This window comes from Naegleria lovaniensis (assembly GCF_003324165.1).
Source record: "Naegleria lovaniensis strain ATCC 30569 chromosome Unknown tig018, whole genome shotgun sequence".
In the NCBI taxonomy this organism is placed as follows: Eukaryota; Heterolobosea; class Eutetramitea; order Acrasida; family Naegleriidae; genus Naegleria; species Naegleria lovaniensis.
The window spans coordinates 557777-583787 of record NW_025407839.1 but is presented as its reverse complement, the minus strand read 5'-3'; the positions used below and the strand labels follow the sequence as shown (position 1 = coordinate 583787).

The 26011-nt window shown below is 36.7% G+C and overlaps 14 protein-coding genes across 14 annotated transcripts; 8 read left to right on the top strand and 6 right to left on the bottom strand.

Annotated features, from left to right (window-relative positions):
• Window positions 1-41: 41 nt before the first annotated feature.
• C9374_003191 (uncharacterized protein) lies at window positions 42-2422 on the bottom strand (the record flags this gene model as incomplete). The annotated part of the gene is made up of 2 exons (XM_044692692.1): window positions 42-2213; window positions 2339-2422. The coding sequence occupies 2 exons, from the start codon at window positions 2420-2422 to the stop codon at window positions 42-44; spliced, it is 2256 nt and encodes a 751-aa protein (XP_044550035.1).
• Window positions 2423-2519: 97 nt separating this feature from the next.
• On the bottom strand, window positions 2520-4058 carry C9374_003190 (uncharacterized protein; the record flags this gene model as incomplete). Its single annotated transcript, XM_044692691.1, has 1 exon — window positions 2520-4058. One exon carries the CDS (start codon window positions 4056-4058, stop codon window positions 2520-2522), a length of 1539 nt encoding a protein of 512 aa, XP_044550034.1.
• Window positions 4059-4246: 188 nt separating this feature from the next.
• On the top strand, window positions 4247-6232 carry C9374_003189 (uncharacterized protein; the record flags this gene model as incomplete). Its single annotated transcript, XM_044692689.1, has 1 exon — window positions 4247-6232. One exon carries the CDS (start codon window positions 4247-4249, stop codon window positions 6230-6232), a length of 1986 nt encoding a protein of 661 aa, XP_044550033.1.
• Window positions 6233-6329: 97 nt separating this feature from the next.
• Window positions 6330-8606, bottom strand: C9374_003188 (uncharacterized protein; the record flags this gene model as incomplete). Its single annotated transcript, XM_044692688.1, has 1 exon — window positions 6330-8606. The coding sequence occupies one exon, from the start codon at window positions 8604-8606 to the stop codon at window positions 6330-6332; it is 2277 nt and encodes a 758-aa protein (XP_044550032.1).
• Window positions 8607-8754: 148 nt separating this feature from the next.
• On the top strand, window positions 8755-10089 carry C9374_003187 (uncharacterized protein; the record flags this gene model as incomplete). Its single annotated transcript, XM_044692687.1, has 1 exon — window positions 8755-10089. The coding sequence occupies one exon, from the start codon at window positions 8755-8757 to the stop codon at window positions 10087-10089; it is 1335 nt and encodes a 444-aa protein (XP_044550031.1).
• Window positions 10090-10192: 103 nt separating this feature from the next.
• Window positions 10193-11713, bottom strand: C9374_003186 (uncharacterized protein; the record flags this gene model as incomplete). The annotated part of the gene is made up of 2 exons (XM_044692686.1): window positions 10193-11188; window positions 11405-11713. 2 exons carry the CDS (start codon window positions 11711-11713, stop codon window positions 10193-10195), a joined length of 1305 nt encoding a protein of 434 aa, XP_044550030.1.
• Window positions 11714-11861: 148 nt separating this feature from the next.
• On the top strand, window positions 11862-13076 carry C9374_003185 (uncharacterized protein; the record flags this gene model as incomplete). The annotated part of the gene is made up of 2 exons (XM_044692685.1): window positions 11862-11898; window positions 12019-13076. The coding sequence occupies 2 exons, from the start codon at window positions 11862-11864 to the stop codon at window positions 13074-13076; spliced, it is 1095 nt and encodes a 364-aa protein (XP_044550029.1).
• A 151-nt stretch (window positions 13077-13227) lies between these two features.
• On the top strand, window positions 13228-14898 carry C9374_003184 (uncharacterized protein; the record flags this gene model as incomplete). Its single annotated transcript, XM_044692684.1, has 1 exon — window positions 13228-14898. The coding sequence occupies one exon, from the start codon at window positions 13228-13230 to the stop codon at window positions 14896-14898; it is 1671 nt and encodes a 556-aa protein (XP_044550028.1).
• A 799-nt stretch (window positions 14899-15697) lies between these two features.
• Window positions 15698-17968, top strand: C9374_003183 (uncharacterized protein; the record flags this gene model as incomplete). Its single annotated transcript, XM_044692683.1, has 1 exon — window positions 15698-17968. The coding sequence occupies one exon, from the start codon at window positions 15698-15700 to the stop codon at window positions 17966-17968; it is 2271 nt and encodes a 756-aa protein (XP_044550027.1).
• A 1006-nt stretch (window positions 17969-18974) lies between these two features.
• On the top strand, window positions 18975-20108 carry C9374_003182 (uncharacterized protein; the record flags this gene model as incomplete). Its single annotated transcript, XM_044692682.1, has 1 exon — window positions 18975-20108. The coding sequence occupies one exon, from the start codon at window positions 18975-18977 to the stop codon at window positions 20106-20108; it is 1134 nt and encodes a 377-aa protein (XP_044550026.1).
• Window positions 20109-20421: 313 nt separating this feature from the next.
• On the bottom strand, window positions 20422-21525 carry C9374_003181 (uncharacterized protein; the record flags this gene model as incomplete). The annotated part of the gene is made up of 2 exons (XM_044692681.1): window positions 20422-21357; window positions 21472-21525. The coding sequence occupies 2 exons, from the start codon at window positions 21523-21525 to the stop codon at window positions 20422-20424; spliced, it is 990 nt and encodes a 329-aa protein (XP_044550025.1).
• A 54-nt stretch (window positions 21526-21579) lies between these two features.
• C9374_003180 (uncharacterized protein) lies at window positions 21580-23197 on the top strand (the record flags this gene model as incomplete). The annotated part of the gene is made up of 5 exons (XM_044692680.1): window positions 21580-21622; window positions 21745-22308; window positions 22405-22566; window positions 22617-23002; window positions 23075-23197. The coding sequence occupies 5 exons, from the start codon at window positions 21580-21582 to the stop codon at window positions 23195-23197; spliced, it is 1278 nt and encodes a 425-aa protein (XP_044550024.1).
• Window positions 23198-23242: 45 nt separating this feature from the next.
• Window positions 23243-24406, bottom strand: C9374_003179 (uncharacterized protein; the record flags this gene model as incomplete). Its single annotated transcript, XM_044692678.1, has 1 exon — window positions 23243-24406. One exon carries the CDS (start codon window positions 24404-24406, stop codon window positions 23243-23245), a length of 1164 nt encoding a protein of 387 aa, XP_044550023.1.
• Window positions 24407-24742: 336 nt separating this feature from the next.
• C9374_003178 (uncharacterized protein) lies at window positions 24743-25966 on the top strand (the record flags this gene model as incomplete). Its single annotated transcript, XM_044692677.1, has 1 exon — window positions 24743-25966. The coding sequence occupies one exon, from the start codon at window positions 24743-24745 to the stop codon at window positions 25964-25966; it is 1224 nt and encodes a 407-aa protein (XP_044550022.1).
• Between the last annotated feature and the right edge of the window lie 45 nt (window positions 25967-26011).

The following is a 26011-nucleotide window of genomic DNA, read 5'->3' as shown; positions in this document are numbered from 1 at the left end:
CCTCTCTCTCTTGGATGCCAGAGAAGTCCGAGAAGGATTCTTTAATAAATTTCAATTTCCAAAATATCCAATTCTTGTGCGAGTTGTTGGCTTGTCAATCTATCTTGTGGTGACAGCTTTAATAATCTCTGCACGATATTAACCATTCCTTTAAGAACAATGTCTTTGTAAGCTTGTTCTCCTTGATAGCTTGCATAATTTCTGAGTATCAAGTTCATCATTTCGTTTTGACATTCTTTTTCGTTTTGAATTAATTTAAATGAAACATTGTAGTCAATATTAAGGGAAAGTAATTGAAATAATGTCACTCCTAGTGAAAACATATCTGCAGAAAGCCCATAGGAATGATGAAGCAATACCTCAGGTGCTTCGAATAGCAATGTTCCAATCTGTGTATGTCGTGTCGTATGAACATCTGATTTGGCCGTTCCAAAATCTGATAACACCACATGAATATCATTGGTAGAGGGATCAAATGATCGAATGAGCATGTTATGTGGTTTGATATCTCTGTGAATAATACTCTGTGCATGAATAAAAGATACAGCTTTGGACATTTGGAAGATAATTTGGAACACAAGTTTCAAGGAAATTGGACCTTTCTTGCCCTGATCGAGAAGTATGGTTTGCATTACATTGCCATACATGTATCGCTCCATTAAAATACACAGTAACGGAGAGAATAACAAATTGCCACTAAATGCTGGTGTTTCTTCCAAAACTTCTTTCCATGTAAATACTTGTTTCACTGTTGCAATATGTTCGTGTTGCAGCATCTCCATAAACATGGCTTCTCTTTTGGCACTCTCTTCTTCTTTACGTACGTCTTCATCTTTGTCATAATGATCATTGCTGGAGAGAATGAATTTAATGGCGAGTTTTTCATTTGTGATGGTGTCTTCACATCCAATCACAATGCCGTATCCACCTTTTCCTAGAATATCGGTTGTGAGATATCTATTCTTGATCAAGATTCCAAGGAAAGCATTCGAATAGTTAGCCATACTATCTGCTCCAAATTTTTTGGCAATGGTTGTGTTTTTCTTGAGTTTGAGTTGATTCACTCCTTCCTTGTCCAATTCCATCTCTTCCATGTCCTTAATATCAATAAATTGTTCAAATGTTTTGTCTAAAAATTGTAAGGAATATAAATCCTTTGCTTGAGGAAGGTCACATCGCTCAGCAATCTTTACAATAAATGAGGAAATGGTTTCGGTGGATGATACCTTCATTTTAAATTTCTTGGTCGATGTTTGAAAAACATTATTGACATATTCTACAGAAAATTTGTATGCAATTTCTACATTAGCATTCACTGGATCCATTGGCTTATTTAAAACAACTTTGAGCACAGAAATATCGTTAGGTTTGTTACTAAAAGTACGTTTCATAACATTGACTGCATTATCGTCGGTCACTCCAATATTTTTCACTTGATCCGAGTCATAATAGAGCTCAATGTTCTTGTCATCCTCATTTTGTAACTTGTTAAATCTGTCTTTTGCCAACGTTTTCAATTGTGCCAGAGTGGAAGCATCTGTGATGGTTGCAAAAATATTCTTTTCTTCAAAATTGATATATACAGAGATTGTTAAGCTTGGTGGAGCTTTTGTGGTCGAAAGAAGATTTGAATATTCCTCTTCTTCTTCTTCTTTTTGTTCTTTTTTAGGTTGAACTTTCTTAAATGATTTACGTTCAGTCTCTCGTGGACTCGTTGTGACATCAAAAACACTGTTCGGAGAGATTGATTTTCTTGAAGGTGGTTTTGCCGAGGTCTTTGATGGTAATTGTTGTACAACTGGCGAAGACGTCACGAAGCCAGTGGATTGTGAAAATGGTTGGGCTTGAAAATTAGTATTTCCAAATAATTGAACCTGTTCGGTTTCTGGAAAATATCCTGATGATTGTTGAGGTGGTGGTAAATATTCATTATTATACGCTTGTTGATTGTAGTGTTGAAACGTAAAACCACCTGATGATTGTTGAGGAGGTGTCAATGCATCTCTGATCGTTGGTTTTGTGACTTCTTTTGTTGAGCTCGGAGGTTTGCTGGTGGCAGTACTTGTGAGAGGACGAGAAGACAAGGTATGAGAGGACGTATTCGGAAGGGCAACTTTCGAATAAAATTGATGAGAATTTAGCTCTCCAGTAGATTGTGCTTGATTCATGAAGGAGTCGGACGGATCGGCATCAAAATTCTTGTTGGTTGACCACTAACATGATTTTTGTGATGAAATCAATTTTGAAAATTATGAACGACGAGTCGGAGAGAGAGGTATCGATGAAAACAAATGACATTTATGAGTACATATTTAAATATAAATTGAAAAATACGCACATAATTTCGAGGTCCCGAGTTTGATGTTGCCTCTATATTGAAATCACCAGTAGCGGTTCCACGTGGCATTGATGTGTTTCCCATTTTTCGCTTGGAGAAAAACGACATGCTGAACTAGGAACAGGTATATTTTTTTTAATTCGAACGTTTTTTCAATCCAGCTCATGAACTTGTGCTCGTTTCATTGTTTGGCATAAATAAGGAGGAAACTTTGTGAAATTGAAACTTCTTCTGGCAAAACTTCTTTGACATCCAAATCTTGTATTTCGTACCATTTATCCTCTGCAATATGGTGTATGTGAATCTTGTAAGATGCTCCCTCTCCTAAATTACCCTCGTGACAAATATTTGCAACCAAGTTATAGGTGGAACTGGTGTTAGAGGGATAGATTTCACTAATGTCTAGATTTTTGAGTGGAAAGTTGACAATGGTATTGTTTTTCTCTTCAAAGAAATAGTTTTTTGAAAATCTCTTCACATGAAACACAAGATAAGGCGGTAATTTCTCAATCTTGTATCTTCTCATTTCAACATCTCCATTCTTGAGAGGTATGGCTGTTTCTTTCATTCCATTAAATTTAGAAAGTAAACTGAACAATGAGACTTGTGGTAGGATATTTCGTGCATATTCATCTTTAAATAATGGTGTAGATGGAACATCCAGAGTCAGGTACATGAAAGGTGATTTTGATTGAGAAGTAATTTCGTCCTCTTTGTTCTGAGTGCTAGACGAAGAATCTGTAGCGGCTTTCTTTCTCCGTATTAGTGTTGAGGTGACAGTAATTTTTCCTCTAAATGTTTTAGAAATTATACTTTCGTTTTTGGGTTGATTGTTAGTGAGCTCTGTATGAAGAAAGTTTAGCAGCCATGTGAAAAATTGAACGGGATCTATGCTTTCTCCAAGCTTAAATTGCTTATTATTTTGAAGAATGGTCTGTACAAATTCGTGAGGGTTGACATGGCTTTTAAAACTTTTTGGATTCCACATTTTCCTCAATAGTTCGCTCAATAATAAAACTGCCCTAGATTTGACTTTGGTCAAGTTAATTTGATGTAGTAAGAAAAAATCACGAACGCTTTTCACACGTGAGAGTGCCTGAATGGCCACGTTGATACCATCGGTGGATTGCTTGATAGAGTTGAGGCCAACAATTCCCGGTATAAATTTTGCTCCATTACTCAAAGCCACACACACTTTCTGTTGATTGTCAATTTCTTGTACTTCCTTTTCGGAATAGGTTGGATTAAGATTGAATCGAATATCATCCAAAGTATGGTCAATGACTTCATAATTATCGGGTAAACAATAAATCTTTCCGTTTGACAAGCTCATAAATATGTGATGCCCCTCATTGAGAGCATGTATGAAGGCAGGAGTGGTCTCTCCTTTTCCTTTGAAAAATTTACCATCTACTAAACAACAATATACATTGGTATTTGATAGTGTCTCACAGCACTCCTTCTCAAAATCAAAGTCGAGAACTTTCCGATTGATAGAGTCGAGATAGGGACAATGATAACTTCTTTCATCAATAAGACTTCCTTTTGATGGTTTTGTTCGTTTCGGATCCTCTCCGTCTCCATGATGATGGATATCATCGACACCACTTGAAGAAGAAGCATTTTGATGATTTTCCGAGGTAAGCCGTAATGATGTTCCTTCCTCCACATTCTCAATCAATGGCTCATCCAATAAAGCATCACGGGTTCGTTTAGTCATGATGGATTAATAGATGATGATGATATAGCACCAATTCAATTTCAAAATCTACACAAAAGCAACTTTCCGTCTTCAACCACTTGTGTTGATTTGAGCTGATGATGTTGTTGGAGTATTTTCAGATGCGGCTGCTTTCAAAGTTGAAGTGCAGCCGAAATTGAATTTTTGTTTTTGATGAAGAACAAAAAATGAGTCAGACAATTCATTATGGTGGATCATCATCACGCGGTGATAAAGACTTCAACATGGACGAATTTATCTTTGATGAACCTGAAGTAACATTGAACGAAGATGTATCAAATGTTGTTATCATTGATGGATTACCGATTATTGAACAATCCAAGGAAGAGGCTTTAAAGTCCAAGGTATTGCAAATTGTGGAGAAGAAGGGAGAGGCTAATATTTTGAATTTTTACATTCCATATGATAGCAACGGAAAGTCAAAAGGAATGGCTTTCGTTGAAGTAGAGAATGCCGAGCAAGCTAAGAAGGTTATTGCTGGCGTAGAGGGCTTCCAATTTTCCAAGTTTACATTGCACGGAATTTCAGCAGCTGATGTAGACAAATATAACAAGTTTGATGAGAATACATACCTACAACAACAAAAACAACAACACTCAAAGCAATACAAGGAAAGAGACAATTTGGTAAGCTGGTTGAAGGATGAAAAGGCAAGAAGCCAGTACGCCTTGAGTTATGAAGACACAGTAGATATCTGTTGGAATGACCCACTTCACTTGAAGGAGATTGTCTTTTCGAAAGAAAAGTGGTCCGATGGTGATATTGACTTTTCTCCATTGGGATCCTATTTGGTTACATATCATGAACAAGGTGCTGCCTTGTGGGGTGGTCCGCAATTCACACTTCAAGACTCATTGTCACACAAAAAAGTGACTAGCGTACAATTCTCTCCAAAGGAGTCATTTGCTGTTACTGTAAGTGAATTGCCAGGAAGAGCTAGCTTGTGGGATTTGAGAGCGCAAAGAAAAGGTTTGACTATCCAATTGAAGGGCAATCTCCGAGGTCCTGTCTTTAAGTGGAGCGCCGATGAGAAGTACTTTGCAAGATTGGGTGAAGACTGTATTCACATTTTTGATTCCTCAACTATGGAATTGCTTGGCGGAAAGCCATATCTTGTTCCAGGTGTCAGAGATTTTGCATTTAACCCAGAAGGAAAATCATTCTTGATTTATGCAGCTGTGAATGAATCAAACGGTGAAGGTACCGTTTCCTTGGTTGAAGTTGGAAGAATTGTTAAAGACTTGAAATCAAAGCCATACTATAATGTAACAGATATTAAGTTGAAATGGCAACAAGCTGGAGATTATATTGCTATTGCTGTAAGCCGTGAATCTACTCTTTCAACAGAAAAAGTTACGACAACAACATTTGATATCATGCGAGTCAATCAAAAGAACTTCCCAATTGAAGGTGTAACAGATTTCAATGACTGTGTGGATGACTTTGAATTTGAACCTGTTGGTGATACCTTGGCAATTATCCATGGTCCTGGTAATGTCAAGAAATCTTTCAGCTTGTACACATTCAAGGGCACAAGCCACAAACTTATCAAAAAGGCTGAAAATAAGACAATTAACAGAATGTTCTGGTCACCTCGTGGTCATGACTTAGTACTTGCCAACACCAAGTTGGTGAGCGTTACATTGGAATTCTGGAATGCTGATGAAGGAGAACTCATTGGTACTGGCGAGCACTTTGCCATGACCGACGCTTGTTGGGATCCATCAGGAAGATACTTTGCTTCATTTGTTAGCGCTGAACGAAGATCTAACGACAATGGTTTTATTATTTGGACTTTCCTTGGTAAGATTATGCATCAAGCTCATGTTGATAAGCTTCATTCTTTCAAATGGAGACCAAGAATTCCATCTCTCCTTACCAATGCCATGGAGAAGGAAGTTAAAAAGAGATTACCTCAAAAGAAAGTCGAAATTGAAACCAAGCAACTCGAAGCTGCTAGAGCAATGCGTGACGAAAAGCTCAGAAAAAGAAAGAAGGCATGGGATGAATTTGAGGAAGTTATGGCCAGACTAAAGATTCAATATGAAAAGATGAAACCAGAATTGATTTCTCTCAAGGGTTACGATCCAGATGAGTACAATATGGAAGAAGTTGAAGAAGTTATTGAAACTACTGAAGAGGTCATTGAATAAGTCTCCAAAATCAAACTTGATAATTTAACCAAATTTATAAATTCAAGCAGTTGGAAACGTAATTGAACTGTAATGAAAAGTGCATAGTAGTATCTATCTACTTTTTATTTTTCTTGGAGGGTTGATGCATTAACTTGGAAGAGATGGTAGCTGACTCCTCTTCCTCCTTTTTTCTCTTCTTTTGTGCTTGCTTAATAGATAGTTCAGCATCTACATCATCACCAAGCTCTGTTCGAATAGCCATCATTATTTCAACCTCTTCCTTACTTCTAATCATGGAATTTAACTCTTGTTGTGATATGTCCATGTCTGTTAATTCTTCACCTGTATTTACACCTTCCCTTCCCATATAATACGGTATTGAGCTTTGATGTCTTTGTCCTGAAATAAGAGCCTCTTCAGGAACACCCTCAAGAAGTAATTTTTCCATTTCTAAAACTTCCGCAGACACTGGCTGTGATGACGTCGTTAAGGGTTTTTTCTCATCCTCGTGTTTAGTTAAATTATTCATCATCGACTGCTGTATTCGTTGTTTGGCAAGCTGCACAGCTCCTCTTCTCTTTTCTTTACACAGCTGAGATTGAATGAATGAGGGAGGTAATGACTCTGAAAGTTGCGAATTAATTAATGCAATTTCTTTAGATAGTTTTCCTTTTGTCATTGTTTCAAGTCGTTGCAGACTAGATTTGAGAACTTCCTGAGGTATCATCTGAGAGGAAGTGTCTTCAGATTTTACAGTGGATGCAGAGGTTGATGATATATCTGAAAGACGTGTTGGAGAATCGGGGTCCAGTTCTGTTTTCGTTCGATGTAAATCTCTAAGAGCTTCTACATGTTCCAAAATAAAGCTTAAATATCGATTGAATGACACATCTTTGGCACAAATTTCATGATGAAATGGTAATTCGTTTGAGAGATTAAGTAATAACTGCTTCAATTCCTTATATCTTTCTCGTATCGTGTTTTCTCCTGTGTGCGTATATTCTGCAACTTCTCGGCAAGTTAGTTTGATAGAACATGATTGCATGGCCATTATCAGCGCAGCTCCAACAAGAGCCACTGGCCGACGTCCTGTATCCAGACATTCTTTGATGGCTACTCGTATGATTCGTCTCATTCTCATGTTGACATCTGTTTTCTTTTTCATATCTACATTGCTGTTTGCATCTAAAAAACAATCTTCAAACTCATTCGTCATTCTGTCACACAGCACCTCTAGATCAAGGGGGTCGACTTGAATTCCAAAATTATGACAAATTGCTTTGTATTTCTTTCCCAGCTCAAAAATACTGTATCCAGTGACCTCTGAAAGATCTAAAAGAGTGAGTGGTAATTTAGCACGTCGACAAACAACATATATCGATCCACAAATTATTCCATCGATCCACTTTGTTCGTGTATATCGTAATAATTTTGTCGATGTTGAGTCAACTTCTGGTTCCTTAGCTTGTTGAGAATTGGATGTCTTGTTAGAGTAGAGAGTTGTTTTAAACTTTTCTTTGAGAAGAGCCATATTGTGTTCACGTTGGTCTTCAATAGAGGGTGGCGCGTTAGTATTAGAATAATCTGGTATATCGAAAATTCTTTCAGGACTGTTTCCTTCACTAGACTCAATCTTGCAGTCTTTGGATGGTGAGACAGCCTCTTCGTCAAAATCAATCTCGGTTTCATCCTCGTCATGATCTATTACATATTCACCTGTATTTAAATTATAAATCATGGAAGTGTTGTCTGTTGTGTCTTCCGCAATATCATTGCTGTGTATTTTCCTACTAGTCTTTTTTCGTGACTCATCACTCGGTCGTTCAGCCATTTTACAAACTAGATCCATCACCTCTGGTAAATATCGTTGTGGAACATTAAGAGCAGCTAAAAGTTTTTGTGCTCGTGTTTCGGCCTTGTGCTTGGCCGATATTTGTCTTTGCAATCGAGCTTGAGCTTTAGAACTCAATCCCTGAATGACAGAATTAGGATCTTCTGCTGTGGCAAAAATATATGCACCGATCAAACCTTCGTCATTAGAAACATGACGACCAAGTTTCGTCGAATCATCCTTATCAAACTCAATCTCTTCTCTAAAAATAGAGCTAGTTTGAAAACCGGCTGATGATGAAATACTTGTTCCACATTCCGTACAACAATCGCCATAAATACCATCGGAATCAACAAATTCCAAAGAAGCTCCACAATGGCTACATCGTGTTCCATCGTCATAGTACTGTTGTTGTTGTTGTTGAGTATTTCCTCTCAATGATGATCGTTTTCCATACATGCTCATCATTTCTTCATGGTCCTCCTCTTCCGAAAGGCTTGGCGTGCGAGAAGACGACCCCGATGAGGATGCCACAGAATTTGTTGGTGATGATGCACTCATTTTTTTTGAAAAAAAAGAATTCCATAATGCCTCTTTCAAAATGATAACTTCAACATGATTCATGAAGGTTAAAGAAGAAGAGAAATTTATTATTACCATGAAACTTGCCGCTCTTTTTAACTGCCGCTCCTTTCAAATTTAAAAAAAAATGTCGCAATCAACAACACCCAGCAAGAGCGAAGCATCAAATTCTTCGTTGACCCATCCTGTGAGCTCCCTCGAATTGTACTTTTCAGATAATTTCATGGAAAATGAGCCCATGTATCGAGTGTTTGAATTTCCGGAGGGTTTTGATATTGAAAGTTTTTTAAACGGAATTAATCCTTCGGCTCATGATGAAAATCAAATGCAGGATGACAACGATGAAGAGCTTTTGAAAATGGAAAATAATGTAGAAGATTTACCGATTGCTTTTTATATTAAAGGAGAGAGAACAGCTCCTGCAATTTTATGTACCGATACCAATAGTTTTGATCTCACAAAAGTTGATACCTCCAATACAGTATTGGTTTTCGATCCCAATAGTGGAGAAATTCATGGAAGAGTGTCTTGCACTTATGAAATTACACCAACTATTGTCCGTGTGAGGGAAGAAATTGAAAAAGTTCTTCCTTTCTACCCAAAGAATGGTTTGAGTGAGCTCTCAAAGTCTTCAGCAAACTCTGGGAATGTTAAATTTCGTTCTGAAAATCAAAAACATGCAATGACACTAGAGGAATTGGAGTCTTGCATTAGGGCGAGTCGTCAAGAAATTTTCGATTGTCTTGTTCATGAATGTAATGCAGTGTGTGATGATGAAACTCAACGGTGGTACTTGTTGGATCAAAAGTTGTTCTTTCAAATTTATGAATTACTGCTCTTGACCTTGGCAGAGACATCCTTTTCTGATAAGCTTATTCTTGATCGAGAATCAGTTATCACAGAATTAAGTCAAGATTATGATTCTGTTTTGCTTCAACATTGTCTTCAGTTAATATCCGTAAGAGATACGAATAACCAACAATCACTTAATTTATTCTCCAATACTGTAGAGATTGATGTAGACAAAATTTGTGTTTTCAATGCAATTTCACTCTTCTCTTCTCATAACAAGTGGCGACTCCAAGATTTTCAGAATACTTGGCATGAATCTTTGAGCTCTTTCCATCAATTACAAGGCTTCAAAAATCCTGAAATTTCCTCTCTCATTTCACAAGGATACTGCATTACGGTGGAAGAAGAAAAGAATGCATCTCAAGATAATATTATGATTTATTTCCTCGATCGACGATCACTGCCAGCTCAATTCAAAGAACGTCTTGCAAGAATGTTCAACTGCAAACCCAAATGGACATTTAATGAGCTATTGATATATCTTGCAGAATTGTTCCCCGCTTCAAAGAACGAATCATCTCTCCATCAAGAAATGGAAGCCATGCTCCGTAAACACTGTAAAGTTCAACAAAATCCACTCAAAAAAGAAAAATACTACATGATGAAGTAACGTTAACAAAATAAACTCTTTTTGCAAAATTCTTTTGTTTTTGGATTGCTACAGACAAGTCAAACCAACACTTGCGAATAAAAATTCCATAATAGTGTTTTATTTACTTTTTAACAGTGCTAGCAGAAGGGGTAGTGGCTGGCTTTTCAGTAGCCTTAACCTCAGTTGGCTCTTGAATTCCTGACATTTCTTTCAGCCTCAACAATGCCTCTTCCTTGGAAATGTCAAGCTTTTTGTTTGATTGATTAAAGATCTTGTCAAAGATGGTGATAGCTTGAGTCACTTGTGATGAAACATCGCTGACATTGGATGGAATAATGACAGTGTTACCAGTCTTGGCAAGTCTACCAAATTGTTCAATATAATTTTCGGCAATCTTCAATGCAACAGCTTTCTCTCCATTTTCGTGTGAAATAGCGGAGGCCAATCTTTCAATGGCTTCTGCGTAAGCTTCAGCTGCAGCCTTGACAGCAAATGCCTTACCCTTGGCAAGATTAATTTCTTCAATCATGTTAGCTTCAGAAACCAACTCAACAGCAGTCTTTCTACCCTTAGCAACGTTTTCTTGAGCTTCCTTTTCAGCGAGAGAGTCTAAGACAGTCTTTCTCTTCTTACGTTCAGCTTCAGCTTCAAGGTCCATCGCCTGTTTAATTTGAGTTGGAACTTGAATGTCTCTAATTTCGTAACGTTGAATTGAAATACCCCATCCAGATGCAATCTTTTCGATACCTTGCACAATTTTCTCGTTCAAATGTTGTCTCTCTGCGAAGGTATTATCGAGTGTGATTTTACCAATTTCTGAACGCATGGTTGTTTGAGCCAAGTTCATAATGGCAACAAATGGCTTTTCAATTTCGTAACTTGCCTTGTAGGCGTCAGTAATACGAGTGTACAAGACACCATCCAAATTGAGTTGCACGTTATCTTTAGTGATGGCTGTTTGTTTGTTGACTTCCAAAATAATTTCCTTGGTTGTGTGCTTGTAAGCAATAGTGTCCAATAATGGAATTAAGAAATGAATACCGCTGTCCAAGGTCTTGCAGTAACGTCCAAAACGTTCGACTACCCATTGTTCAGCGTGTGGAACGATGACAATTGGCTATTTTGATCGGCATCGAAAAGTTTTGAAATTTGATGATTTCACCATGTAATAATATAATAATTTCGGAATGATCATTAAGAATTTCAGAAGATCATTTCCAAATTTCACAATCAGGATCATCATGAAATATTGGATTAATTATTTGAATCCATATGAACAATAAGAGGAATTGTATGAATTTCAATCATTGTACCGTTAGTCAAAAGTACTTACACTCAACAAAGTAGTTCTCAATCTCTCGGAATAGCTCTCAGAATTTGAAATTTGTAAACCAGGAATAGCACCATGAGTAGAAATATTTCCTCCCACAGTAAATTCCTTTGTATTAAATTGGTAACCTCTCATCATCATCTTGCTTGCCATTTCATTTTGAAATATCATCAAAGAACCCATAGAATACTTTCCGAAGAGATCATTCTTGGCCGATGATGATGCAATGACCTTCTTGATCATGCCATAATTGTTGTTTGATGATGATTGTACTAATTTACGGGAGAGAGCCTTCGAGCATTGGCGTAACATTTTTTTATTTTTAATTCTTTTTTGATTGACTTGAAGTTATCTAACTGAATCAAAAGATCTCCGAGATTAAAAATTGCTTTTCAAAAAAACATCTCAGGCTTGCTTTGAGACTTCGAACTCCAGCCCGTCTCAATATATATTGTCAAAGATGTCACAACAGGATGGACCTCAAAAAGTGAATTTAGGTAAATTTCACTTCAAAATGCAGGTTCCTTTGGCTTCCTCAACATTTCCGAATTTCACACCAACAAAAAAATAAATCGAAATCACAACACCGAAACACATGCACCAACCACACTCTCTAGGCATTCATGGCAGTGCTTTGGATCTCATTGGAAACACTCCACTCCTTTCACTCGATCGAATTTATAATCATTTCTTTAATTCACACCATTTGACACCTCCAAAAAGTTGTAGACTTTTGGCAAAAGTTGAATTCATGCAACCTGGAGGGAGCATCAAGGATAGAGCTGCAAAGAAAATCATAGAACTCGCCTACAACAAGGGAGAACTTAAAAAAGGAATGACAGTGGTCGAAATGACAAGTGGCAACATGGGTGCTGGTCTCGCCGTAATTTGTGCCATCACAGGAAATCCATTCATTGCTGTCATGTCAGAAGGTAACTCACCAGAACGAGCAAAAATGTTGAGAGGATTAGGTGCTCAAGTGGTTCTCGTTCCTCAGGTCACAGGCTCACCTGGACAAGTGACAGGAGAAGATATCGAACAAGCTGCCAAAGAAGCCAAACGAATTGCATTAGAGAATGGTGCTTACTATGTCGACCAATTCAACAACGAAGGAAGTATATTGGCTCATGAAACAACGACAGGACCTGAAATTTGGAATCAAACCAACGGAACAGTGAATGCCTTTGTTGCTTGTGTTGGAAGTGGAGGCACTTTCATTGGAACTTCAAAATATTTAAAACGAGTGAGTGAAGGAAATGTGAAATGTGTGGCTGTAGAACCATTGAAATGTCAAGTTCTTCAATCCACCACCACCACCACCGCCACCACTCATGATCATCTTTCACAACAATCCATTAAGGAGAAACATGTACTTCAAGGAACTGGTTATGGTTTCATTCCTCCTCATTGGGATCACGCACTCGTTGATGATTTCGAACACGTTTCGGATGAAGAAGCCATTGAATATAGACAATTATTGGCAGAGAAGGAAGGATTGTTTGTGGGATATTCTGCAGCTGCCAATGTTGTTGCTTCTTTAAAATACATTCTTAAATCTCTGAATTCAGAGATTGTGAAAAAGGTGGAATGCAGAACGATGAATGATCGTGAGGAAGGAAATTCGAATGTGGTACTGGTCGCTACTGTGTTGTGTGATACAGGGTTGAAATATTAAAATTGTTCCAGGCGAATGTTTGGCCGTAAATTCTGTATGACACAGTTATTTGAAATGCGAGAAATAATTTCATCCTAATTAATAATGGAGCTTCCTTAAAAAACTGTTGGATTCTGTCACGTGTCATGTAATTAAATGGCCAATAGAAAAAATGGCGGAACTGCTTGTGTTAGCAGACAATAACAACAACAACAATACTCTAGTCATTAACACGACCGCCATCCCTAACTGTCATCCTCTTCTTCTCAACCTCACTCTCACCAATCCCTCTCTCTTTCGGAGTCATGATCTCCTTCGCTCCGTTTCCGATTGGACTTCCATGTGTCCAGACACTTACATTTCCATGGCACTCTCTTTATTTGTCTTACTTGGCTATCTACTCACCTTTTTATTGGCTCTGATTGGAATTATCTACAAACGCACAAGTCAAAATATTGTCGCTCGGAATTTTATTTTATTACTCTTCACACTCTTTGCTGAATGTTTATTTGTCTTGCCCATCACTTTGAGAATTATTGTTGGAAAGAGTATTTATCCGTGTGTCATTCCTTCATTGATTTTCTTTATTTTACCTCCAATTATAGCATTGCCGACTATTTTGAGATTATTGAGAGTGTATGGAATGTATCGATTGAATTTGAAGAAGGCAAATTTCGTTGCTGGGAGAGGGAGTAGTGCTTCTGATGAAAGAAGTATGCATATTCTACAGGGATTGGAGGATGGAGCTGTCAGTCATCCACACAAAGAAGTTCAAAAAGATGATGAAAATAATCAAATCGTTTTGGAAATGAAAGAGCATGATCATGTACATCAAGAAATTAAGGATCCAGAATCGATCAAAACCAATCATCCTCAAACGTCAAACCATGTCAACAAGGATTCTGAACCACAGCTCAAGCGATTGTCTCTATTGACCTCTCCTCACTTTAAGCTTTTACAATTACTCACCAGTGATAAGATTATTTTTGTTCTTTCGATTGCTGCTTTACTCATTCACATTTCGTTATGGGCTATTTTTGGTGGAATTCAAGAAGGAATTCACAATTCGAGTGGAAATTGGTTTTTTTTGGCCACGAGTTTTTTTGAAGTTAATAAGGGATGTGGAATTAAGCCAAATATTTTCATTGTGATTGGAGTAGAGGGAGGATTTTATATTGTTATAGAAATTATTTCATTGATATTATGTATCAGGGCAGATCGTGATACTTGGAATGTGAAAATTGAAAGTTTGGTATTTATTGGTGTTCAAGCAACAAGTGTCATTGCGTACATTGTTCTGGGATTTATTCCAGTGATTACAACATTGGTGGATTATTTTGCTCCATTTGTTCTAATTTGTGCATTAATGCTTTGGTTTGAATGCACCTATTGCGTATTATTGCCGGTCTGCTACGCCATTCTCGAAGATTGGAAAAAAGCATCCAAGAATGCAGCTTCCGAGAATACTGTGTTAAAATTATTGAAAAACAAAAAAGCCTATGAAATGGTGAAGGATTTTGCACGTAGAAGTTATTGTTTGGAACCAGTGTTAGCGTGGGAAGATATTCAACGATTCAAGTCATTGAAAAAGGAGAAACGACAAGAGTTCGCCTTGAAAATTATTGAGAGATACTTGAAAGTGGGAGCTGTGATGGAATTGAATACATCTGGAATTGACAACATTAGAAATTCAATTCTTGAGGCAATGAATGCACAGAGTGATCATGAAATTAGTGTGAATTTGTTTGACAAGGTTGAAACCGAATGCATGTTAAATATGACCGATGTGTTGGTGAGATTGCGAGAGAAGAATGAGTATATTCACTCCTTAATGAAAGAATAGCTTGTTTGGTGAGAATTTACAAGATTCATAGAAATGAGTTTTCATCCCAACAGTATGACATGAAATTCTTCATCATTAAGGATTCATATAGAACTCTCGGGAAACAAATTTACGAATCAGTTTTGGAAATCGTCAAAATTGACACACCTCTGTAAGTCCATATTACTTTTAAGCTTGTACAAGGAGAATCAACACCCAACACTGCAAATACTGGATCAGAGTTTCAAATCACACTCACAGTCTAGAACGCAATGTACTCCTCTTCTGACAGCACTGTCGAACCATTGGACTCTTCTCTCAAATGACAAGTTAAAAAAATCTTCTGTCCTCCATGTTCCTGACAAGCACGGGTGGCCAACTCCTTCAGTAAAAATGACCAAGATGCGAGACAAGATTCTTCGCGAGCGCACTTTTATTTTTTACTCAGTTTATAACACCGACCAATTTTCAATTCTTGTTTCAGAGTTGAACTGTTCGACAATTACGCAAGCTGAAACCAAGATTTTCATACAGTATATGTTTCATTCCGTCTAGTTTCATATTCTTTAGTTTGGAATTGTGAGACCTAATATACAATAAATAGCGGCCGTTAAAAAAAGGTGACACTGACTTTAGTTGAATTAAACATAAAGCCCGTGTAAAGTGCAAACAACCAACAAGAAATTCTAGAATAACAGGCCAATATACACTCAAGGATAATCTATTTGTTCTGCACTTTTGACGGGCTTGGTGTTAATTTCAAAGTCTTACAACTAATTGCTTTTGCTTGCATTCAACAGAAATTTTTTCGAAAAGAAAAATGAAAAGAAGACGTTGCTGCCTTTGCTCCAAGAACGCTTTGCGAACCGTGCCAACAAATATCACCATACTCGGAACAGAAAAGTCCAATGCAACACCTTTGCTATGCAATACACATTACAACAATATCAATAATTTTAAAAACACCCACCACATCAGCAACCCTGTTACCATTGAAATTCAAAAACAACCAAAAGGAGTGAAAGATATCATTTCAATCGTTACCGATAAATTCGGTCAATGCAAACATTCCGACAACAAGTGCTGTAGTAATTGCAAAGAAGGTAATACGCGATGTAAAGGCATCTCTTTCGAAAAAGTGAGCCATTTATTAACAGTATCGGGAATCATATCACACAATGGCCACAGCTTCGGAAGTGTGAATTTCAATCATCATGGCGAATTTTGTTTTTTTAATGTAGACTGCAATAATTGCAATCTCAACAAATATGGAGTTTGTGAAAAATGTTATGAATGCTATGAAACAAAATTACGCCATTATCAGCGAACAATTGAAAACCAAAATACCAAAACAGCTCACCTCGCTGCAAGAACACAAGAATACAAAAATGTCATCAAATCATTGAAGGCAAAAATCTCTCGACGAGATACTACAATTAAGAATTTCGAAGAATTAATTGAAGAAAAAGATCAAAAACATTATTTGGTAGAACTTCTCTCGATTGTGCTAGAGGAAGGAAAGTTACATGAAACCCAGTTCTTTTATCAATTATTAGAAAATACTTTGCAAAATTTGGTTTCGTCGAAAAATGTTAACGGTTTTCGATACAAAGAGTGTATCATTCATTGGTGTTTATTACTTCGATTTTATGGTGGTTCTCGTTTGTGGAATATTTTGAAAGGAAATTCTTCCGGTGAAACTATAACATCTGAAAACGCATTAGATAAGCTTAATCTATTACTTCCATCTATCTCAACAATTAAGAGCTATCTTCCAGACTTGTCTTTTGGTAACCTTGTCGACAGTGATTTGAAAGATATTGTTAAAGCCATGGCATTGAATAATATTAGTAATAAGATCATAATTTCATATGATGAAATAGAGATTAGAGGAGGATTATGTGTGATGAAAAGTACTGGAAAAGTAATTGGATTCACAAATTGCAATGAAAAGTCTTTTGAAGATATATATAACGCAAAAAGAGAAATTACACCAGACGATATTGCTAGTCATGTGTGCCAGTTTTTTGCAACAACTCTTGACGGTGAGATGTCTTTTCCTATTTGTTTTGGTGGTCACAAATCAAACCATTATGAATTTATTACAAAGAAAATGACAGAAATTAGAGATCAATTCAAACGAACTTCTTATGGAGATTATGTTTTAGAGGTGGTTGGAGGTTGTAGTGATGGATTAGCTGGTAATTATCAATATGCAACCTCTCATACTAATGAAAATTATGTTCACCTTTTTGATTGGTCTCATTTGCTCAAACGGTTGAGAAATCGTTTATTGAAAGGGGATGATTTGATTATTGAAAAAGAGAGTTTTTCTATGAATACATTATTGAAGGTTAGAAATGAACCCCAACTGCGAGACTGGGTATCGGAAAATATAATTTACCCAGTCGACATTATGAAAATGGAACCTGTTTTTGCATTGATAGATTCTAATGTTATTAGTGGAATTGAACAAAGCAAGCAAATAGGATGTTGTGCATTAGCAAAATATTTAACGTTAATGCAACAAATACATCAAATTTTTGACGATGAACGATGTTCAAACTGGAATGAGAAAAAACAATTAATTGAATCTGTACTGATAACACTTAAGGAATGGAAAGATGCGAATCCTAACATCATTAGTGACGAATTGTATTCTCATATTGTGATGACTATGACTTCACTTCGTTCTCTTTTTGAAAAATATGGAAACCATATTCAAATTAAGGCTTGTGGAATTTCGACATTAATTGTTGAACATTTTTTTTCCTTAATTCGAGGAAAAATACGATACCCTAATTTTCGAGATTATTGTGGGATCTATCGAGCCGTATGGATTGCTTTGAAGACGAAATTGGCAAAAAATTCTCCAATTAATGTCAATCAACAATCAACCACAAAGTGTTATGGAAATTGTAACGTACGCTTAGACTATTCTGAATTACATCGAAAACACTATGTAAAGAAACACATTCTTCAAGAAGACGATGAGGACACTTTGTTAGAGAAAGATCAAACTATTTCTGAAGAGATGTATGAATATGTGCTCGATGTCACTCAAGATTTTCTTCCACAGAATCTTCAGTAATGATAATGAACACAAAGCAAAGAAGAAAGTTGGATGTAGATGTAAAAAAGGAAATTGTTTGAATTGTAATTGTGCCAAGCTTGGAAGAATATGTGATGCAACTTGTGGGTGTAATTCAGAAATTTGCAAACGGAGACAGTGCCAAGTTTGTTCCAACTACACGGAACTAATATTATGTTCCTGTTGTTCTGATATTGTTTGTGAACGATGCTCTTACAATGGAGAATGTCAACGATGTTCTATGTTCATAGTTTATCATTGCAAATGTTGTCACAGACTAACCAATGCCGTTTCTAAATGCCTTCAATGTCAAAATTCAACATGTTGCAAGTGTTACTATGATGGCCTTTGTAAGATCTGCCATCCAAACATGCCAACATTCTATGCAATTCATGCCACAAGCCCTGTTTATCACTAACTCCATGCAAGGATTGTGGCTTGAAAGTATGTAATGACTGTTTGAGAGAGAGATGGTGTCGATCATGTGATTGTGATGAGGGGGAATGGTTGTCTTCAACTCAGTCACAATTCCAGTCCTCCATGGACGTGACAAATTTTTAAGAAGTAGCTACCATGGCTCTTGTAATGCCAATTCAACATATTGAGGCACCAATAGTGATGTGGTGTTTCCTTTATGTGTCAGAAACAATCAATTGTATTGGCAGGTTTTGATGGATTGAAACCATCATAAAATCATCCTATGGTCGTTGTGTTATTAAAATTCCCAGCGAAAAGTTTTCTCGTAGCTTGAGGTGTTCACGAAAAAATACGCTCGAGTTGTCCACCCGTGCTGACAAGTGTCACCCCCACCAGTAAAAATAGTTCTACTATTTCATCATCATTGGTTGAATCAACGCATTCATTACCATCAAATATCAATCAAATTGCTGAAACAAATACTTCCTCTCCTCCTACAGCTTCCAACGAGATCAATACACCATTCATTGATGATATTATTTTTGAAATTCTTCATTTCCTCGAATCATTGTTTATTATTCAAGTTTGTATGAAAATTTCCAAACAATGGAGACAAGTATCGTTTCAAATTCCGCTCTCGTTAACATTCCTATCCACTCACTTCAAACAAGTTTCTGAACCAACCAAACTTTTAGCTAATTGTGAATGTTTGAAGAATTTGACTTGTTTGAATTTGTACCTCACGAGAATTGACAATGACGGTGTCAAATATATTGCTGCGAGCAAATATTTGAAGAATTTGACTTCTTTGAATATGAAACACAATCAAATTGGCAGTGAAGGAGTCAAATATATTTCTATGAGCGAAGGTTTAAAGAATTTGACTTCTTTGGATCTTGATTACAATCAACTCGGTAATGAAGGAGTCCAATATATTTCTATGAGTGATTGCTTGATAAATTTGACTTGCTTAAATCTGAAACACAATCAAATTGGCAGTGAAGGAGTCAAATATATTTCTATGAGCGAAGGTTTAAAGAATTTGACTTCTTTGGATCTGAATAACAATCAAATTGGCAATGAAGGAGCCCAATATATTTCTACAAGTGATTGTTTGATAAATTTGACTTGCTTAAATCTGAAACACAATCAAATTGGCAGTGAAGGAGTCAAATATATTTCTATGAGCGAAGGTTTAAAGAATTTGACTTCTTTGGATCTTGATTACAATCAACTCGGTAATGAAGGAGTCCAATATATTTCTATGAGTGATTGCTTGAAGAATTTGACTTCTTTGAATATGAAACACAATCAAATTGGCAGTGAAGGAGTCAAATATATTTCTGTGAGCGAAGGTTTGAAGAATTTGACTTCTTTGGATCTTGATTCCAATCAAATTGGAAGAGAAGGAATGAAATATATTGCTGCGAGCAAATATTTGACGAATTTGACTTCTTTGAGTTTGAATAGAAACCGAATTGGCAATGAAGGTGTCAAACATGTTTCTACAAGTGATTGTTTGCAGAATTTGACTTCTTTGAGTTTGAATAGAAACCGAATTGGCAATGAAGGAGCCCAATATATTTCTACAAGTGATTGTTTGAAAAATTTGACTTCTTTGAGTCTGAGACGCAACCGAATTGACCATGAAGGAGTCAAATATATTTCTACAAGCGAATGTTTAAAGAATTTGACTTCTTTGGATCTTGATGATGATGTATAGCTGATAATTTTTCAGACAAAGTGGAACGTTCTGATAACTACAGCCTAGAAAGGTCATTAAATGCTTGAGAAATATTTGCAGTTAAAGCTAAACATGTTTTCAATGCAGTTTAAATGCTGCTTTGATATCTACTTGTTGCAACGCCGAAATAATGTTTCAATACTTTTCATCGTGCTTCATGTTCTTGCTCTTTACGCTTGATTAATTTCATTTCCTTCAATTGTTATTTTTTCAGTATATTTTTGACAACAGCAAACTATTGAAATAGATTCCTAGTTCCCATTCCATTATTCTGTTACCTGTTGAGCATTCCCTAGTAGTTCATGCTATGGTTAGTCGTGTTGTGATGATGATGAGGATGAGCAATAAATGCTTCCGACGGAAGTAATCCTTGCTCTTTGGCTTTTGTAAAAAGCTCCAGAGCAGTTTGTGGTGCCCACTGAGCTTCTTCTAGACACATGAGCGCATATTGATGTGTCAATCCAGTATATTCTGATAATTGAAAGACCAAATGTTGTTGTTCCGTGGAATAATGTTTTGTTTGTACAGAAACAGACTGTTGTTGAGGATTCATCTGATTCATGAGTGAAGAAGAGTGGAAATTGGAGTAGATCGGTTGTTCCTGTGGAATTATTTGAGAAGAACTTGAACTGATGTTCTGCGAAGTCACAACATTTGGTGACGCTGAAACAGTAGTGGTTTCAACAACAGTTGGAGCAGTTTTTTCTCGTTTGTGCTTTTCTTTTTCCTTCCTTTGTTGAGCTCGTTTCACTTCATTGGCTAAATACAACAATGTATAATTTCTCATCTTGTCTATCTCTTCAATTTCTTTGGTTTTGTCAGGAAATATTTCAATCAATCGTTGCATGGCATCTACATAGTGATAAGTATCTCGTAAAGTGAAAAAATTTTGGTGTGCCCACTTATTTCTACATGTTCTCACTTCAAATAAAAAAGATTTTTCTGCATTGGTTAAGTTCCGTTGATTTTGTGCAAATAAATCATTCCAATGTCGTAAAATTATTGAAATTATATTTTGAGTATCCCAATTTTGTGTTGCATCGGAAGATGTTCGATTTAGCGAGAAGGGTTTTGAAGACGTGGTGAAATCAATTTCTAATTTGTTTGAAGATTGTTGAACCGCTAATTGCCAACCCTCTGGTCCATATTGTTCAATTAAAGCCTGCCTTAAAAAAGGTTCATATACTCGATTAAATAATTTTAAACATCTTCCGAGCAAGTCATGAATCTGTTGATCATCCCATTCATTGGAAATAAAAGTTCATAAATTTCAAAAAAGTTTGAAATCATGAAATTAACAAATTAAACTTCTCAACTGACAGGTTCCGTGATGTTTTCATACCTTTTGTTGATCGAGGGTTTCTTCCGATTCTGATGATGACGAAGATGGTTTCATTTTTTTTTGCAACACTCTGTTGAGGGCTGTCAACTTTAATAATTTATTGAAAAAATGTTCATTAGAAATCTCTTCAAGTCATCACGAGCCGAGAGAGGTAGGTATTTGTTGAAATTTCATCATGACAACAACAGCAAATAATTTTTTACTGGATATTCGTCGCTGTCACTGATTGGCCTCGCTATTACGATTTTTAATTCATTTTCACCACAACAACAGGAGCTTCTTTTTTAACGGAGGAAGAAGTTGATGAACAAAATTCTGGAAATATAAATCAAGAAAGTTATAAATTACCTGCTTCTATAACTGTGCCTCTCATGGAAGATGATGCTCTCATGAAGTCATTGTTTTTCCCAAATCAAATATTTGACAAGTGTGATTGTCCTGTCGAAGATACAAAGCCCAGCACATTGGGAGAAATATTTTGCAGTGTGTCACCTTTTTCCGATGACGTTTTAACATTCAAAGATTTGGATCGAAAGGATATGTTTCTTCAGAAAATGAAAGGCATTAAATGTGAGCGAACGAATCGACAAATTGAAATGATGGCACAGGACTATGTCATTAAACAACGCTTTCAATATCGATATTTCTACAGGAAGAGAGAAGATAACACAAAGAATTCTGAATGTCTTCTAAATATTGCAATCGGAGTCATGAGCGTTAATCCACAATGTGAGAGGAGAATTTTGGATTATGATCCATCGGAGGAAGGTCCTTTTTTCCAATTAGTACCTCTGGTTGGTAATAGAATTCTTTCCTGGAACGATTGTTCTCTTGTGAGTAAGTGTCACAACATATTTGAAAAGAGAGTTATCATATTATTCATTATTCTCACCATTAATCGTTGTGATCGTCACAAAATCGCCACACATACAGCTGTTGGACTGAGATGTAAGGAGAATGTAACAACCATCATTGATTTAGTGAAATTAGTGAATCAAGAACAAGTCACAAAAGTATTGGAGGAATTAGCAGATGAATGTTGCATGTGGAATGGTGAAAAAATGTTCAGTTATACCTCCAACAATAGTTTTCACTGTAAGTGTTGTCTCCATATTGTTACACGCCTACAATTATACTCTTTTTAGTTCTGAAAGCTATTATATCCAGAATTCTAACAAGCCTTTCAAAAATTTCCACTTTAAACGATGAACAAAAAACTATTTCTAAAAAGTCATTGGATGAAATTATTGAATCAAAGCTAACATATAGTATCAAAACCTATGTCAGAGAGTTTGTAGAATCAAAAGGATATTCAAGAGCAATCATTCCTCTAGCTCACAAAGTTAAACCACTGAGTCCAGAAATTATCAAGCAATTTGGGGAGAGTTATCAAAGTCTTCCTTCAAATGCCTTGACTCAACCATTACTCTTCACAACAGAGCAGCAACTTGATATTTACAAAAAGATTGTGGAAAGCAATATGTCCACTTATTTTGTCAGTGAAGGAATGCAGGAATATCGGTTTTGGAGCGTAAGTAGACGATTTTGTGCAACAATGTAACAAATGTCTAACTATCTTGGTCATTATTATCCATGACTGAAGTGTTTGAAACGCTCCTTGTCCAAGGATAAACAACCTGTTGAGGATAAGGGCGTGTTACAAATTATTTTAAAGGATAAGGCATTTGATCTCTATGACTATACGCCTCAAAAGCCCCAACGATAGAGGACAAGCATATTTTCTGCACTAGTAAGCAATCCATACGGTAAATTAAAATTTGATTTCCATCAATAACGGATAATGATTGTCCTTAGAAAAGAACGCATTTTCCTTTTCGTATCTCAAACAGGTGTTGAAAATATTTTCGTCATAATTCTCGTTGATTTGTATGCATGCTTGTGATTGATGTTGGAATTTGGAAACGAAATTTTCTAAGCTTTTGCCTCTTTTTGGATTGAACATGATTACTGTTAAATGTCCAAAGACTTTTTCTGCTGATTTTTCTAATAAGGTCATCAAATCATTATGATATTCCTCGAAAAACAAACAATCAGCAGCGAGTAAGATATCAAACTTTCCCAGCATTTCCAACTGTGAAGTACTTTGCCATAGTAACTGAGAACATGAGATTTTCTCCTCAATCAAATCACCACTTTGCACAAGATGATTAATATTACATCTCAAATTTTCCACCACTGATGCATTTCCATCTGTCAACACTATTTCCTTGATACAAGGAAATGCTTTTGCAATCATCAAACCGGCGACACCAATTCCACAACCAATTTCGAGCACTCTCTTTCCATTAAAAAACTCAGCTCCTAATTTGTAGACGCTGTAGAAGGCGAGAATTTCCTCAGAAGGCCAAACACAAATGTTTCCAGTGTTATCCACATTATCCTTATCTGCAATCTCCAAATCTTTCATGGTTGTTTCGGTTTTTACCCTCACCTCAATGCTTAATTCATTGAAATTTGAAGAAAATTGCTTCTGACTGGATCCATATTTCTTCAACGAAAAATGCATCCATTTATGGCGTGATAACGCGGATGGGATAGTTTCACCGTACGCCACTTTAGGTTGTTTTACTTCTTTCCTTTCTATCAACCCAAAACTAGATATGCAACGTGTGACAGAAGGTGTTTCAGAGTCTGTATTTTCATATTGCTTGCTCAACAAAAACTTCTTCAACATTCTCCATCTCATCATAGCTTTTGTATTTCGTGGTTCATATTCGTTAGATATTTGCGCTCTACAAACTTGCCCATTCTCTAACCCTTTTTGTTGCTCATTTTGAATTTGTTTTCCTTCCGACGACTCTTCCGATGTAATTGTTGAAAGACGCTCCATCATACCATGTTCCATCAAAGATAACGATGAAGAAGATGCCGTTTTTGACCCGCTCACGAACGTCATACAATAAGGTGCTTCCATTTTTTTTAAGATTCCGTAAATTTCTTAATTCGAAAATCAAACAATGTGTATGATGCTTCTCAGCCAATAATAATAGAGGAGAAGAGATTACACGTGTAGTGAACAATAGGCAAGAGGAGAATTTTCTTGTGTGACATCTTTAAATGCATTGTAAAAACACATACAGTTCAAAACAGCTTGAAACACCATCCATTTTTCCAAATAAGGTCCTGAAAATTGGTGTGAAGTTATCGGTTCGACTTTTTAAATAAGGACAAATGGTAAATTTTTGGGAAACAAATCAGCCAATACAACTCCCGAGAGAAGATGATACAACAACTCAAAAAAAGAGTCATTATGAGTCGTCGAGCAGCAGGAATATTTAACACTACATGGGCAAGAGTGATCAATAGAAAGGCATTACTCATGACTGGAATGGTCTGTTGTGGATCTCTCTATGCCTTTCAAAGATATCGATCGAATACTCTCGAAATTCAGAAAAGAACCATGCTCCTAGCTCAAGAGGAAAACTTTTCCGAGGAGGATAGCACGACTCAATGGCAGTTCATTAACCCGACCTGTGGAGCATCCTCGCCAGCGTTTTTAAAGGAATATCAACCGGAGGATCTGCCGGTCGTGGAGGCAGATTTATCGTTTGCTCCCAATGTTCCTCCACCCATACAACGAAATTATCCAGTGCGGCTTGTGGTAAATCTTGAAACCACTGTAGTGTTGGGAAAGTTGTCACCTCAGCACAAGTATGAATTTTGGACATTCAATGGAAAAGTTCCGGGACCTTTTATTCGTGCTCGAGTTGGAGATGTCATGCAAATTAATTACACAAATAAGGATGAAAATGGAGTGGCTCACAATATTGATTTTCATGGTGTGACTGGACCTGGAGGTGGTGCTGAATTGACCTTTGCAGAGAAGGATGAGACTAAAACTGCCTATTTCAAATTGTTGTATCCAGGATTGTTTGTGTATCATTGTGCAGCGGGACCTGTACCCACTCACGTTGCGAACGGAATGTATGGACTCTTATTGGTGGAACCTGAGAATGGCATGCCAAAAGTGGATCGAGAATTTTATGTCATGCAAAGTGAATTTTATGGAGAGCCCTCAGATGACGATCCCAAAATATTGGAATATTCCTACGTCGATGGATTGGATGAGAAACCAGCCTATGTCGTTTTTAATGGTAGAGACAGTTCACTGATTGAAAATCCTCTTCAAGCTCGAACGGGAGAACGATTAAGGATTTATTTTGGAAATGGAGGACCCAATCTCACCTCTTCCTTCCACGTGATTGGAGCTATTTTTGATAAGGTCTATCGAGAAGGTGATGTAGTAAGCAATCCTGCGAGATTTCTTCAAATTGCATCAGTTCCTCCTGGTGGATCTACAGTTGTGGAATTTGATGCACAAGTACCTGGAAACTTTACCTTGATGGATCATGCCATCTTTAGGTTGGATAAGGGAGCCACAGGATTTTTGAAGGTTTCTGGTGCCAGTCGGCCAGATATTTATGATGGAACGGATCGACCTAAACGATGTCCAAATTGTAAATTGCATGACTAGTTGATTTGTGAATATGATTCATATTCCAAAAACCATGTTCATTTA